This window comes from Pongo abelii, chromosome 22 (assembly GCF_028885655.2).
Source record: "Pongo abelii isolate AG06213 chromosome 22, NHGRI_mPonAbe1-v2.0_pri, whole genome shotgun sequence".
Taxonomy (NCBI): domain Eukaryota; kingdom Metazoa; phylum Chordata; class Mammalia; order Primates; family Hominidae; genus Pongo; species Pongo abelii.
The window spans coordinates 46,576,173-46,592,710 of NC_072007.2; the positions used below are offsets into that span (position 1 = coordinate 46,576,173).

The 16,538-nt window shown below is 47.2% G+C and overlaps 1 protein-coding gene across 2 annotated transcripts in view; it reads left to right on the plus strand.

Annotated features, from left to right (window-relative positions):
• DOP1B (DOP1 leucine zipper like protein B) overlaps positions 1-16,538 on the plus strand; it is a 139,670-nt gene that overhangs the window by 111,047 nt on the left and 12,085 nt on the right. Inside the window, exons 27-32 of one of the 2 annotated variants that reach the window (XM_024239529.3) lie at positions 4,465-4,609; positions 11,424-11,503; positions 12,381-12,490; positions 12,613-12,759; positions 14,691-14,752; positions 15,894-16,022. In XM_024239529.3, the coding sequence (XP_024095297.3) occupies positions 4,465-4,609; positions 11,424-11,503; positions 12,381-12,490; positions 12,613-12,759; positions 14,691-14,752; positions 15,894-16,022 (673 nt within the window). The remainder of the gene's footprint in view (positions 1-4,464; positions 4,610-11,423; positions 11,504-12,380; positions 12,491-12,612; positions 12,760-14,690; positions 14,753-15,893; positions 16,023-16,538) is intronic. The other variant, XM_009233930.4, reaches the window with a different exon arrangement.

The following is a 16,538-nucleotide window of genomic DNA, read 5'->3' on the forward strand; positions in this document are numbered from 1 at the left end:
TGCTCACCTAAGCCCTCCCTGCTTTTGTGGCCTGTTGCCTGTAGCAGGCCCCTCTGTCTTCAGCCAGCCTGGAGAGGGCTCTGGCCACAGGCATTCCCTCGGTTGTTGCAGCTGGCACGCCTCTTCTCTGCTCATTTTGGTTGCAGGGACCAGGTGGCATCTGCTTCTTTCTATCTCATGACACCTGGCCTCCCGGACACTAATTCCTTCCTACTGTTTTGAGCCACACCCTATGCTTCTTCCCCACTGAGGATATAGAAAAAAACAAAGTGTGATTTTCCTACCACACTCTCATAACATAGAATCCTTCTGTGACCTCGTAACCAAAATGCGTGGGAATTTCTTCTCACCAGCAACAAAGCTAGTAGTTCTGCAGTGGACACTAGGTAGGCACCGTCCAATTCCATTCAGTTCTAGCATTCCCCACCTAGAGATAGCTTCAGATCCTGCAGGTTGAGGGCTCAGTCCCACAAGACTGCCCCAACCCCTCCGATGCCAATCACAAGCCCCAAGTGGTTTCATCTGTGCTTCTGACAGACCAGCTCTAAACTGGGGTTCTCACTACCCACTCCTTGGGTTCTGTTAATTAGCTGGAGTGGCTCATGGAACTCAGGGAACACATTGAACAGTTTATTTATTTATTTATTTATTTTTTTTTTTTGAGACGGAGTCTTGCTCTTGTTGCCCAAGCTGGAATGCAATGGCACGATCTCAGCTCACTGCAACCTCCACCTCCCAGGTTCAAGCGATTCTCTTGCCTTAGCCTCCCGAGTAGCTGGGATTACAGGTGCCCGCCACCGTGCCGGCTAATTTTTGTATTTTTAGTGGAGGTGGGGTTTCACCATGTTGGCCAGGCTGGTCTCGAACTCCTGACCTCGTGATCCGGCCGCCTCAGCCTCCCAAAGTGCTGGGATTACAGGCATGAGCCACCACACCCGGCTGACCAGTTTATTATAAAGGAGATTAGAAAGGATACAGATGAAGCAATGATCAGGCAAGATACGTGGGAAGGGGCATGGAGCTTCCATGCCCTCCTGGGGCACCACCCTCTAGGAACCTCCACGTGTTTAGCCATCCAGAAGCTCATCCGAACCCAGTTACTTTGGGGTTTGTGGAAGCTTCATTACATAGGCATGATGGACTTTCGTCATTGGTGATCAATTTAACCTTTAGCCCGTCTCCCCTTCCTGGAGGTTGGGTAGCTGAAGTTCTCTGGGGGCCCCCAGCCACAGCCATCTAAGACATATATTACTTTGGAGAATCCAAGAAATTTAGGAGTTATAGCTGGGAAATGGGAAGAAAGGCCAAAAACATTTCCACAACATCACACCCATCCACTCAGTGCTTTCATCAGTCCTTATGAGAACTCCTCTAAGCCCCTAATCCCTTTTCCTGACTTTCCTTGTGCCCGTCACACCCAGCCCTGCCTAAGTTAGCCAATTTGCCACTTCCCTCAAGTGCACCCTTCTCTCACCCAGCAGGCAGGTGTGCCCTGCTTCACACCTCAACACAACTGCTGAGCCTAGGAACCTTGTGGCATAGTTGAGGTCAGGATTATAAAATTCTCGGATGTCAAGGATTATAGCCACTCATAGCTGGTGACACTTGATGACACTGGCTGAGAAGCCTGCTTCCAGTTTCTATCTCTCCAGTTACTAACCAGATTCTTTACTGATCATACTCCTGAGAGTGGATGACTCCTCACTTCACCCCACTGAGTCAGTTTAACTTACTGACCTTTATTTCTTGTATATTGTTGAAAGATGCATTTCTAGGAAGAACCCATGGTCCTAGAGAAACCAGAAAGCCAATCCACTGAATACAATTTATGGTTTTTTCATCAGCGTGCTGCGATGACTTGTGTTCTCTGTATATTTTACCCACATTGGCCAGTATAGTAGCCGTTAGCCATAGGTGGCTGTTGAGCACTTGAAGTGTGGCTAGTCTGCAGCCTGGGCAACATAGGGAGACCCTGTCTCTACAAGAAATTTAAAAATTATCCAGATCTGGTGGCATGTGCCTGTAGTCCCAGCTACCTGGGAGCCTGAGGATGGCTTGAGCCCAGAAGGTCGAGACTGCAGTGAGTCTTTTTTTTTTTTTTTGAGATAGAGTCTTGCTCTGTTATTGGGGGAACTCACCCCCAGTATTTCAACATAGGTTCTTTCTATTTTCCATAAGTGTCGGCCGGCTGAGAAATAAAGAGACACAGTATAAAGAGAGGAATGTTACAGCTGGGCCACCAGGGGTGACATCACATATCAGTAGGACCGTGATGCCCACCTGAGCCTGAAACCAGCAAGTTTTTATTACGGGTTTCAAAAGGGGAGGGGGTGTAAGAACAGGGAGTAGGTACAAAGATCACATGCTTCAAAGGGCAAAAAGCAGAACTAATAATAAGGGTCTAACAAAGATCACATACTTCTGAGGGAGCAGGACAAAGGGCAAAAGCAGAACTACTGATAAGGGTCTATGTTCAGTGGTGCACGTATTTGTCTTGATAAACATCTTAACAGAAAACAGGTTTGAGAGCAGAGAACCGGTCTGACCACAAATTTACCAGGATGGAGTTTTTCCCCACTCTAGTAAGCCTGAGGGTACTGCAGGAGACCAGGGCGTATCTCAGTCCTTAACTGCATAAGACAGACATTCCCACAGTGGCCGTTTATAGACCTCACCCCGGGAATGCATTCCTTTCCCAGGGTATTAATATTAATATTCCTTGCTAGGAAAAGAATTTAGCGATATCTTCCCTACTTGCACATCCGTTTATAGGCTCTCTGCAAGAAGAAAAATATGGCTCTTTTTTCCCGACCCCACAGGCAGTCAGACCTTATGGTTGTCTTCCCTTGTTCCCTAAAAATCATTGTTATTCTGTTCTTTTTCAAGGTGCACTGGTTTCATATTGTTCAAATACACATGTTTTACAATCATTTTGTACAGTTAACACAATTATCACAGTGGTCCTGTGATGACGTACATCGTCAGCTTATGAAGATAACAAGATTAAGAGATTAAAGACAAGTGTGAGAAATTATAAACGTATTATTTGGGAACTGATAAATGTCCATGTTAAAATGAAATCTTCACAATTTGTGTTCCTCTGCTGCAGCTCTAGCCGGTCCCTCTGTTCAGGGTCCCTGACTTCCCACAACACTCTGTCACCAGGCTGGAGTGCAGTGGCACTCTTGGCTCACCACAATCTCTGTCACCTGGGTTCAAATGATTCTCCTGCCCCAGCCTCCCAAGTAGCTGGGATTACAGGCGTGCACCACCACGCCTAGCTAATTTTTGTATTTTTGGCAGAGACGGGGTTTCACCATGTTGGCCATGATGGTCTCCATCTCTTGACCTTGTGATCTGCCTGCCTCGGCCTCCCAAAGTGCTGGGATTACAGGCGTGAGCCACCGCGCCCGGCTGCAGTGAGTCTTGATTGCACCACTACACTCCAGCGTGGTTGACAGAGCAAGACCCTGTCCTGCCCACCACCTCCCAAAAAGAAAAATGTGGTAGTCTGAATTGAATGTGCTGTAAGTGCAAAATACACATTGGATTTCAGACTTAGGGCACACACAAAAGAGAATGCAAAATCTGATTAATAGGTTTTGTTTTTGTTTTTTCTTTTTGAGACGAAGTTTCGTCCTGCTCCTGTTGCCCAGGCTGGGGTGCAATGGCATGATCTAGGATCACTGCAACCTCCACCTCCCGGGTTCAAGTGATTCTCCTGCCTCAGCCTCCAAAGTAGCTGAGATTACAGGCATGCACCACCACACCCACCTAATTTTGTATTTTTACTAGAGACGGGGTTTCACCATGTTGGTCAGGCTGGTCTCAAACGCCTGACCTCAGGTGATCCGCCCGCCTCAGCCTCCCAAAGTGCTGGGATTATAGGCATGAGCCACCACACCTAGCCTATTAATAATTTTTATATTGAGTGCATGTTGATAATATTTTGTATATATTGGGTTAAATAAAATATTAATTTTTTTTTTTTTGGAAACGAAGTCTCACTCTGTCATCCAGACTGGAGTGCAGTGGCATGATCTCAGCTCACTGCAGCTTCCACCTCCTGGGATCAAGCGATTCTCTTGCCTAAGCCTCCCGAGTACTGGGACTACAGGCATGTACCATCACTCCCAGCTAATTTTTGTATTTTTTTTAGTAGAGACAGGGTTTCACCATGTTGGCCAGGATGGTCTCGAACTCCTGACCTCAAGTGATCCCCCTGCCTCAGCCTCAGCCTCCCAACGTGCTGGGATTACAGGCATGAGCCACCACACCCAGCCTATATTATTAATTTAACTTGAACTGTTTATTTTTACCTTTAATGTGGCTCCTAGAAAGCTTAATGGTACATATATGCTCACAGCTGTGGCCTGCACTTTATTTCTACTGGACAGTGCTATTTTAGGCACTTAACATTCTTTTCCTTAATTAACTTCCTTTCCCCCTCCTGATTATTCTCAGGAAATCACTCAGAAAATCCTAGAAGCTGTGGGGAACATTGCCGGCTCTTCCTTGGAGCAAACCAGCTGGCTAAGCAGAAACCTGGAAGTGAAGGCCCAACCTCAGGCCTCTCTAGAAGAATCTGATGCTGAGGAGGACCTGTATGGTAGGTGGTGATGGGTCGGCTGATAGTGCCTCTGGTCAGCTGGTGGTTCTGGCTTTTCCTTAAGAGAGATCTTGAGTGTTCTCACCACAAAAAGAAAGAAAGTACTTAAGGTAGGCTGGGTGTGGTGGCTCACGCCTGTAATCCCAGCACTTTGGGAGACCGAGGCGGGCAGATAAAGCAAGGTCAGGAGTTCGAGACTAGCCTGGCCAACATGGTGAAACCCCATCTCTACTAAAAATAAAAAAATTAGCCGGGCACAGTGGTAAGCACCTGTGGTCCCAGCTACTTGGGAGGCTGAGGCAGGAGAATCGCTTCAACCTGGGAGGCGGAGGTTGCAGTGAGCCGAGATCACGCCACTGCACTCCAGCCCAGGTGACAAAGCAAGACTCTGTCTCAAAAAAAAAAAAAGTGTTTAGAACAGTGACACGATGTTAGTCAAACTTTAGAAGACATCACTTTGAGGCCAGGCATGGTGGCTCACACCTGTAATCACAGCACTTTGGGAGGCCAAGGCGGGTGGATCACCTGAGGTCAGGAGTTCAAGACCAGCCTGGCCAAGATGGTGAAACCCCATCTTAACTAAAAATACAAAAATTAGCCGGGCGTGGTAGTGGGCGCCTGTAATCCCAGCTACATGGGATGCTGAGTCAGAGAATTGCTTGAACCTGGGAGGCAGAGGTTGCAGTGAGCCAAGATTGTGCCACTGCACTCCAGCCTGGGCGACAGAGTGAGACTCCACCTCAAAAAAAAAAATAGAAAGAAAGAAAGTACATGAGGTGATGCATGTCTTAACTTGTGTTATTTCACAATGTATGCATATATCATCAGGGATGGTGAAATATTGAAAAAAGAAAACATATATCAAAACATCATGTTATAACCTGAAATGTATACCAGTTTTATTTGTCAGTTGTATCTAATTAAAACTGGTAAGGGAAAAGATGTTGGAAAGTTAAAAAAAAAAAAAAAAGTTTAGGCATAGGAAAAAGCCAACTACCTTCTCAAGTCTGTGTTCATTCACCCAGACTCTTTCTTTGTTTTTTGTTTTTGTTTTTTTGAGACAGTCTCCCTCTGTCACCCAGGTTGGAGTTCACCCAGGTTGGAGTGCAGTGGCGTCATTTTGGCTCACTGCAACCTCCGCCTCCCCGGTTCAAGCCATTCTCCTGCTTCAGCCTCCCAAATAGCTGGGATTACAGATGTCTACTACCATGCCTAGCTAATTTTTGTGGTTAGTAAAGACAGCGTTTCACCATGCTGGCCAGGCTGGTCTCAAACTCTTGACCTCAGGTGATCCACCCGCCTCGACCTCCCAAAGTGCTGGGATTACAGGCGTGAGCCTCTGCGCCCGGCCCAGACTCTTCCTTTGTATCCATAGCTAGATGACTGAACTGTCTGTTTTGACTTCTTACAACATAATTTGTGTGTGTGCTAAACACCAGGACCCCTTAGCTGGTGTCCCACAATGTGTATGCCACCCTGCTGACCTTCACTGAGCCTCAGTGGGGCTCCAGAAGGTAACACCCCAAGACCATTTACCTGGACGTGGTGATAGAAATCTGTGTGGGATAAAGATGATGAGAATGTGTGTTTTTCTTTTTGCAGAACTATGGAAAGAAAATTTAGCAAATCAAGTTGGGAGGGGTGGCTCATGCCTGTAATCCCAGCACTTTGGGAGGCTGAGGTGGGCAGATCGCTTGAGGTGATTACAAATGATCCTTTTTTTTTTTTTTTTTTTTTTTTTCTTCAGGATTAAGCATATCTTGGGGCAAGTGATTTTCTTTGCTACTGTCAGTATCATTTAACACAGGGATAGGACAGTATGCCCGGTGCCAGTAGAGCTTAATACAACATGAGAAAGGATGTTTGGTCCCAGTTTTATTTAATACAGGAACAAGAAACTACATTTCAGTTTTCAGTGTAAACTATCACAGTACCTGCCACAGAGTAAATGTTCAAATGTTGTTATCTTTCATTATTACTTCCACGAAAATTGTTAGCAGGGCTGGGTGTAGTGGCTCCCACCTGTAATCCCAGCACTTTGGGAGGCCAAGGTGAGAGGATGGCTTGAGGCTACAAGTTTAAGACTATCCTGGTTAGCGGGCATGGTGGCTCACACCTGTAATCCCAACACTTTGGGATATACTCCATTTAAAAACAAATCAGGCTGGGCGCGGTGGCTCAGGCCTGTAATCCCAGGACTTTGGGAGGCCAAGGTGAGTGGATCACCTGAGGTCAGGAGTTCGAGACTAGCTTGGCCAACTTGGTGAAACTCCATCTTTACTAAAAATACAAAAATTAGCCAGGTATGGTGGCAGGCATCTGTAGTCCCAGCTACTCAGGAGGCTGAGGCAGGAGAATGACTTGAACCCAGGAGGTGGAGGTTGCAGTGAGCCAAGATCGTGCCACTACACTCCAGCCTGGGTGACAGAGCGACCAAACTCCATCTCAGAAAAAAAAAAAAAAAGGACTATCCTGGTAACACAACAAGACCCATCTCAGGCTGGGCACGGTGGCTCACGCCTGTAATCCCAGCACTTTGGGAGGCCGAGGTGGGCAGATCACCTGAGGTCCGGAGTTCGAGACCAGCCTGACCAACATGGAGAAACCCCATCTCTACTAAAAATACAAAATTAGCCAGGTGTGGTGGCGCATGCCTGTAATCCCATCTACTCCGGAGGCTGAGGCAGGAGAATGGCTTGAACCTGGGAGGCGGAGGTTACTGTGAGCCGAGATCATGCCATTGCACTCCAGCCTGGGCAACAAGAGCAAAACTACATCTCAAAAAAAAAAAAAGACCCCATCTCTACAAAAGGGGAGGCAGAGGTTGCAGTGAGTCAAGATGGCATCACTGCACTCCAGCCTGGGCGACAGAGCAAGACACATCTCAAAAAAACAAACAAAAGGCCAGGAGCAGTGGCTCACACCTGTAATCCTGGCACTTTGGGAGGCTGAGGTGGGCAGATCACCTGAGGTCAGGAGTTCAAGACCAGCCTGGCCAGCATGGTGAAACCCTGTCTCTACTAAAAATACAAAAATTGGCCAGGTATGGTAGTGTGTGCCTGTAATCCCAGCTACCCGGGAGGCTGAGGCAGGAGAATCACTGGAACCTGGGAGGCAGAGGCTGCAGTGCGCTGAGATCATGCCACTGCACTCCAGTCTGGGCAACAGAGGGTGCAAACTGCATCTCAAAAAAAAAAAAAAAAAAAGTTTTTTTAATGACTAAAAGAAAGTAAATTACCAAGAGAATTTCAGGTGGGACTTAGTACTGCGAGGAAAGTAAGACTAATGTGATAAGGAGTGGCTGGGAATAGGGCGGGGCCACTTTGAGTGTTACAGAACATGTCTCCAAGGAGGTGACAGTTGTGCTGAGAGATGAAAGACAAGGGGACGGCCCTGCAGAGGTCTGGGAAGGCACTGCCCCGAGGGGATTGCAGGCCTTGGCCATGGGAGTGGGCTTAGACCCAGTGACCTGAAGACCAGGGCGCTGGAGCTTCATGAAAGTGGTGGGAAGAGGTCAGGGAAAGGGTGGAGACTGATGAGACTGATGGTTGTCGGGCTTGGTAGAAAGCACACTAAGGGGCTGGGCGTAGTGGCTCACACCTGTAATCCCAGCACTTTGGGAGGCCGAGGCAGGCGGATCACGAGGTCAGGAGATCGAGACCATCCTGGCTAACACGGTGAAACCCTGTCTCTACTAAAAATACAAAAAGGAATTAGCCAGGCGTGGTGGCGGGCACCTGTAGTCCCAGCTACTGAGAGGCTGAGGCAGGAGAATGGCATGAAACAGGGACGTGGAGGTTGCAGTGAGCCGAGATTGCGCCGCTCCACTCCAGCCTGGGCGACAGACTCTGTCTCAAAAAAAAAAAAGAAAGCAAGCACACTAAGGAGCTTGGATTTCATCCCACTTGCCACAGGTAGCCTTAAAGTACTTAGAGCAGCAACATGTTAGTCAAACTTTAAAAAACATCACTTTGGCTGCTGTGATCAGTACACTCTGTATTGGATGAGCGCAGAAACTGGAAGTCCAGGTAAAAGAATTTTGCACTGGTTAAGGCAGAAGATGATTCTGACTTGGAGGCAGGGTCAACAGAGAGGGACAGTTTAAATGCAGAGTCAGCAGGACTTGTTGATGGATCAAATGTAGTTATTTTAGAAAACGCAGCCAAGGATGACAGGTTTTTGGCTTAAGCAATTTACCAACGTGGAGACAACAGAAGAAAAAACATTTTGTAGAGAAAAATTGAGCTTGATTTTGCACATGTTAAGTCGGAAATGATGGAAAAGAGAAGGATCCAGCAAAGATGATTAAGCAGTCACTGAGGTGGGTGAACCAAGAGAGCATAGAGCCTTGTGATCTGGGAGGAGAGAGTGTGTCCAAAGTCCCCAGGGGCAGACACACGGTGGAGGGCCACTGAGAAGCAGAGTGCAACAGGAAGGGGCAACAGGAGATGACAATGTAGAATTCATCAGTGTGGGTAATCAGGATGATGAGGGGACACTTGAGAAACAGGTGGAGGAGAGGATGGGAATCGAGCAAGGGGAGACAGTGGAGGTCGGTGACTCTTTGAGGCTAGTTGTCCATAGGGCAGTAGCCAAGCAGAATTAAGGACCAGAGAATGTTTTGTTGTTGTTGTTGTTGTTGTTTTGTGTATTTGTTTGAGACCGAGTCTCACTGTGTCGCCCAGGCAGGAGTGCAGTGGCACGATCTTGGCTCACTGCAACCTCTGCCTCCTGGGTTCAAGCAATTCTCCTGCCTCAGCCTCCCAAGTAGCTGAGATTACAGGTGCACGCCACCACGCCCAGGTAATTTTTGTATTTTTGGCAGAGACAGGGTTTCACCATGTTGACCAGGCTGGTCTCGAACTTCTGACCTCAAGCGATCCGCCCACCTCGGCCTCCCAAAGTGCTGGGATTACAGGCCTGAGCCACTGTGCCCAGCCTGATTTGTGGGATATCGAAGCCTATTTGCATGGTGACAGAACAGTACAGCAGAGAGGAATAAATTAATTCAAGAGAGAGGAAGGATAATTAGCAGAGTCCTTGATGGCCACAGGGCCAGGATTGGGATCATAAATGGAATTGTTGTTCTTTGATAGGAGTCAGGAGCATATCTATTAAAACAGGAGATGAGGCTGGGTGCAGTGGCTCGTGCCTGTAATCCCAGCACTTTGGGAGGCTGAGGTTAGCAGTTTGCTTGAGCCCAGGAGTTTGAGACCAGCCTGGACAACATGGTGAAAAATCCCCATCTCTACAAAAATTACAGAAGTATCTGGGACCTGTAGTTCCAACTTCTGAGGAGGCTGAGGTGGGAAGATCACTTGAGTCCAGGAGGTGGAGGCTGCAGTGAGCCAAGATTGCACCACTGTACTCTAGCCTGGGCAACAAAGCAAGACCTTGTCTCAAAAAAAAAAAAAAAAAAAAAAAGAATTATGTTGGAGAGTGGGAAAGCCAGCACCCCACCTGGGAACATGTGGTAGCATCAAGTCCCTTGAGAGATTCATGGTCATGACATAAAGTAAGATCAGTTGCTTGGTGGTCTGGTTTTCTCTGGAACATTTAGCTACACATAACTACGTAGACAGATCATTGGGTGTACCCAGCAGTGCATTCTTCTAGTTGAGTCCTTCCGAGGGAAAGAAACAAAGGAGTGAAGGGTGTTTCCCAGGTAGATGACTGACCCTGGGTGTGGGTGGGAGGTGAGGATCTGTAGCAGCTGCTGGGTAGTTAGGCAGTAGGACTCAGGGACTGGAAAGCTGTCCGAGGATGCAGGAAAATGCCAGAGGGGTGATCAGAGGAGGATGCTGGAAACGGAGATTTGAGAAGCTGGTGAGGTCAAGGGTATGACAGTGGTGGAGCTGGAGCAGAGTGGGGGATGGTTAGAAGAGAAGAGGGCCAGGGGCTTAGAGGCTGGCATGTAGGAGGGAGCATCCAAAGGGGTTGTGAAGTTTCAAGAACGATGACGAGAATGGAAATGGAGAGGATGTCAGTGAGTTAGTGCTAATTTATTTGATCAAAATATCCAGATTCTTAGTTGTTGAAACTGAATGTTGGCACGGTGCAGTGGCTCACACCTATAGTCCTAGCACTTAGGGAGGCGAAGGCAGGCAAATTACCTGAGCCTAGGAATTCAAGACCACCCTGGGCAACATAGCAAGACTTTGTCTCTATAAATAATTTTAAAATTACCTGGGCATGGTGGTGTGCGCCTCTGCCCCCAGCTACTCGGGAGGCTGAGGCAGGAGGATCACTTGAGCCTGGGAGATCAAGGATAGAGTGAGCCATGATCATGCCACTGCACTGTAGCTTGGGTGACAGAGCAAGATCCTGTCTCAAAAATAAAAATAAAAAAGTTGAATGTTGGCCAGGCACGGTGGCTCACGCCTGTAATCCCAGCACTTTGGGAGACCAAGGCAGGAGGATCGCTTGAGGCCAGGAGTTCGAGACCAGCCTGGCCAACATAGCAAAACCCCGTCTCTACTAAAAATACAAAAATTAGCCAGGCATGGTGGCGCATGCCTGTAGTCTCAGTTACTCGGGAAGATGAGGCAAGAGAATTGCTTAAACCCGGGAGGTGGAGGCTACAGTGAGCCGAGATCACGCCACTGCACTCCAGACTGGGCGACAGGGTGAGACTCCATCTCAAAAAAAAAAAAAAAAAAGTTGAATGTTAACAGAGAGGAATACCTGAGTCATATGGACACAATTGGTATGAAAGGTGGGAGCTGATAGCTCACATTCATGCAGTGCTTTTGGGGACAGTAAATGGTGACCCATCCATCATAGCTAACACACAAATGCCTCTTTCTGTTCACAGATGCTGCTGCAGCTTCAGCAATGGTGTCTTCATCCGCCCCGTCGGTGTACAGCGTGCAAGCCCTCTCTCTCCTGGCAGAGGTAAATACACACCTGATCTGTCGTCCTTTATGGAAATGAGTGCCATCACGAATTTTTGCAAAGACATTTGTTCATTCTCAGGTGCCAGTGAGCGTGGGCCGCGCCCTCCGAGGTGAGCTCGTCCATCAGGCAGCATTGGCCTCAAGCTGCACCGTGGAGTTTTGGATTAGGTTTTGCTTTAAGGACTGCACTTTTTTTTTTTTTTGAGACAGAGTCTTGCTCTGTCGCCAGGCTGGAGTGCAGTGGTGCAATCTCGGCTCACTGCAACCTCCACCCTCCTGGGTTCAAGCGATTCCCCTGCCTCAGCCTCCTGAGTAGCTGGGACTACAGGTACACGCCATCACGCCCAGCTAGTTTTTAGTATTTTAGTAGAGACACGGTTTCACTGTGTTGGCCAGGATGGTCTCAATCTCCTGACCTCATGATCCACCCACCTTGGCCTCCCAAAGAGCTGGGATTACAGGCGTGAGCCACCGCGCCCGGCCATGACTGCTTTTCTTCCTGTTGCTTGCTTCCGAGGGTTTCTGTTTTCTTTCTTTCTTTCTTTTCCATCTGTTTTCCTTTTTTTGAGATGGAGTCTCGCTCTGGAGTCTGCACTCAGGCTGGAGTGCAGTGGCATGATCTCAGCTCACTGCAACCTCTGCCTTCCGGGTTCAAGCAATTCTCCTGCCTCAGCCTCCTGAGTAGCTGGGATTACAGGATCTGGCTAATTTTTGTATTTTTAGTAGAGATGGGGTTTCACCATGTTGGCCAGACTGGTGTCAAACTCCCAGCCTCAAGTGATCCGCCCCCCTCAGCCTCCCGAATTTGCTGGGATTACAGGTGTGAGCCGTCACACCCAGCCAGTTTCTGTTTTCTTAGAGTCTTGTTCTTTTAGGTCCTGGCTTCCCTCCTGGACATGGTTTATCGAAGTGATGAGAAGGAGAAAGCTGTGCCGTTAATCTCCCGTCTGCTTTACTATGTTTTTCCATACTTACGCAACCACAGGTAACGTCATCTTCGCCAGTTCTTCCCACCCATATGCGGAAAAATGTTTTCACAAATGAATCAAGTGGTTTTCCTTGGACAGTCCTTGACCTTGACCCTTCTCTCTTCCCACTCCCACTCAGTGCCTACAATGCTCCCAGCTTCCGGGCTAGCGCTCAGCTGCTGAGCTCCCTGAGTGGCTATGCCTACACAAAACGAGCCTGGAGAAAGGAGGTCCTGGAGCTGTTTCTCGACCCCGCTTTCTTTCAGATGGATACTTCTTGTGTTCAGTAAGATATGCTGTCCTGATAACAATGTGCTCTGAATCTTCAGATGGAAACAGCATTTTGATTTACATAATTCTCATTCCTGAAATAGAAGCAGAGCCATAGGATCAACCCAAATAACAGGACGTCCCTGTCACAGGCTCGCATGTTCACCATGTGTTCATGGGAAAGGGATTAAGTCTTTTAAAGTATAAAGAGGAATTTCACTTAATTCAGAGAGCATGTTATTTCTTGGCTGGGCATAGTGGCTCATGCCTATAATCCCAGCATTTTGGGAGGCTAAGGTGGGTGGATCACCTGAGCCCAGGAGTTCGAGACCAGCCTGGCCAACATGGCGAAACCCCGTCTCTACTAAAAAATTCAAAAATTAACCGGGCATGGCAGCGCACACCTGTAGTCCCAGCTACTCGGGAGGCTGAGGTATGAGAATCGCTTGAACCTGGGAGGTGAAGTTTGCAGTGAGTCAAGATCCCACCACCGCACTCCAGCCTGGGCAACAAGAATGATACTCCGTCTCAAATAAATAAATAGCAGAACCTGGGGTTCCAGTGATACTTGTTCTATCTAATACTGCTTTGTCTTGTAATCACAAAATAATTGGCCAGTGTTAAGATGACAGAGCCCACTGGGTGACCCTGGGGGTGTCTTTACCCCACTTCTCGGCTGATACTCCACAAGTTCTTACTGAGATCTTGCAGCAGCGAGGCAGAGATCCACTGAGACTCAGATGCAAGATGTGCTCCTGGGCCTTTTCCTAAGATCAAGAAAATCACTCAGGGCTGGTCATGGTGGCTGACACCTGTAATCCAACATTTTGGAAGGCTTAGGCAGGAGGATTGCTTGAGCCCAGGAGTTGGAGACCAGCCTGGGCAACAAAGTGAAATCCCATCTCTACAAAAAAAAAATCAAAAAAATTAGCCAGGCATGCGGGCATATGCCTGTGGTCCCAGCTACATGGAAGCCTGAGGCAGGAGGATCGCTTGAGCCCAGGAGGTTGAGGCTGCAGTGAGCTGTGATTGTGCCACTGCACTCCAGCCTGGGTGACAGCGCACGACCCTGGGCCCTGTCTCAAAATAACCAGAAAGAAAGAAAGAAAGAAAGCCACTCCTTTATTAATGACGGGAAGGCTCAGCGATAGAGGGTAGAGATTGGGAACCCTTTTTGTATGGCATGACATCATGGCCACCCCCAGAGGGCTGCTGGCGGCCCTGTGGCCTCCCTCCACGTGATCTTATTGCTCGCTGGGGTAGCCCATTTGGAAAGAAGAGCTAAGGGTGGTATTTGTCTTCACTACCCCACTCTTTTCATCTACACAACTGTGTGAATATCATCCTGTATGAACATATTTAAGAATAACCCTTGAAAAAGCCAGAGTGCCTTGTCAATTTGTTTCTTTGTGGTAAACTGGAAAAAGTCATTATTTATTCCCTATGTTAGGGTTATAAATGAAAAGCTTTAGCGTAGCTTTCTTTTATATGTAAACTATTTATTTCTATCACTAACCTCTTTTCAGAAAGCAGTTTTTTTTGTTTGTTTGTTTTTGAAATGGAGTTTTTCTCTTGTTGCCCAGGCTAGAGTGCTATGGCACAATCTCGGCTCGCCACAACCTCCACCTCCCGGGTTCAAGCAATTCTCCTGCCTCAGCCTCCCAAGTAGCTGGGATTACAGCCATGCGCCACCATGCCCTGCTAATTTTGTATTTTTAGTAGAGACGGGGTTTCTCCATGTTGCTCAGGCTGGTCTTGAACTCCCAACCTCAGGTGATCCGCCCGCCTCGGCCTCCCAAAGTGCTGGGATTATAGGCGTGAGCCACTGCACCTGGCCCAGAAAGCAGTTTTTAATATATCTTAAGAGGGTATGTTATTTTCTTAATGTTTTGAATCAAACTATCATCCACTGCAAATTTAATTGATTTTGCTTTCTTTAATATCCAGTTGGAAGTCCATTATTGACCATCTTTTGACTCATGAGAAAACAATGTTTAAGGATTTAATGAGTAAGTTCTGTTACTTTTGCATAACTCACACTTGATAGGATCAATGCCAATATAACCAGCTTTTATCATGTATTTCCAAACCCTACTCACACTTTCATGGTGCTGTCTACACCACAAAGACTGTAATGTGATGTTCATAATATGGCAGGACTAAATCAATGAGTCTTTTCCAGTTGCAATTTATTGACAAGAATGCCATGACAACCTTTTTCATAGTTTTATAGTGGAGAAATACTGCTGAAAGCATCCAGCTTCACATCTTGACATTTGTGCTGAAAGTAATCAGTTTCTATAATTTACTAGGAGGAATTTTCTACACCTCAGATCCCTTCTCATGCACTATCATTAAGTATCATTAAAGAAATAAGTATTGGGCTGGGCGCGGTGGCTTACGCCTGTAATCCCAGCACTTTGGGAGGCCAAGGTGGGTGGATCACAAGTTCAGGAGATCGAGACCATCCTAGCTAACACGGTGAAACCCTGTCTCTACTAAAAATACAAAAAATAGCCAGGCATAGTGGCGGGCGCCTGTAGTCCCAGCTACTCGGGAGGCTGAGGCAGGAGAATGGCATGAACCCGGGAGGCAGAGATTGCAGTGAGCCGAAATCGTGCCACTGCACTCCAGCCTGGGCGACAGAGCGAAACTCCGTCTCAAAAATATAAAAAAATAAGTATTGGCTGGGCACAGTGGCCCACGCCTGTAATCCCAGCACTTTGAGTGACTGAGATGGGTGGATCATTTGAGCCCAAGGGTTCAAGACCAGCCTGGGCAACATAGCGAAATCCCATCTCTACAAAAAATTAACTGGGCATGGTGGCACGCAGCTGTAGTCCCAGCTACTTGGGAGACTGAGGCAGGAGAATCACTTGAACCCAGAAGGTTGAGGCTGCAGTGAGCTGTGATCCTACCACTGCACTCCAGCCTGAGTGATAGAATGAGATCCTGTCTCAAATAAGAAATAAAAAGAGAAATAACTATTTTTTTAAATATACATGGGAACAGTAATCTCATGTCCTTACTTAATAAAGATCATGATTTTTCACCAGGGAATATAGAATTACACTAGTATGAATTTCCCATCACTTACCTCCAATTGTGGTTTTCTCACTAAGTAAAGCATATTTGCTGTATTTATTCTAGACATGCAGAGCAGTTCTTTGAAACTATTCTCAAGTTTTGAACAGAAAGCCATGCTGTTAAAGCGCCAGGCTTTTGCTGTCTTCAGTGGAGAACTTGATCAATACCACCTTTACCTTCCACTGATACAAGGTAAGACAGCTGTCTTTGTCTGTTTTTTGCTGCTATAACAGAATACCTGAGACTGGGGAATTTATAAAAACAGAAATTTATTGCCTCACAGTTCTGGAGGCTGAAAAGTCCTATATCCAGGGCTGGCATCTGGCAAGGGCCTTCTTGCTGCGACATCCTATGGCAGAAGGTGGAAAGGCAAAAGAGCAAGAGGGGGCTGAACCTGCCCTTTTATTACAGTACCAATCCCATCCATGATGTGGCCTAATCACTTCTTAAAGGCCCTACTTCCCAATAACGTTACATTTACAATAAAATTTGAGCATGCATTTTGGACAGGACAAACATTCAAACCACAGCAACAGCTGACCTGCCTTCACTGCCCCCACACACAGATAGACCCATGAGGGGCTGAAATGATTAAGTACTAGAGGAGTCTACTGTGTGCTTTGACATGATTGTCACATGTTAAAACAAGTATTCTGCGGAGTTATAGAACTTCAGAAGTATATTGGTAAATCTGAAACTTTATTTTAA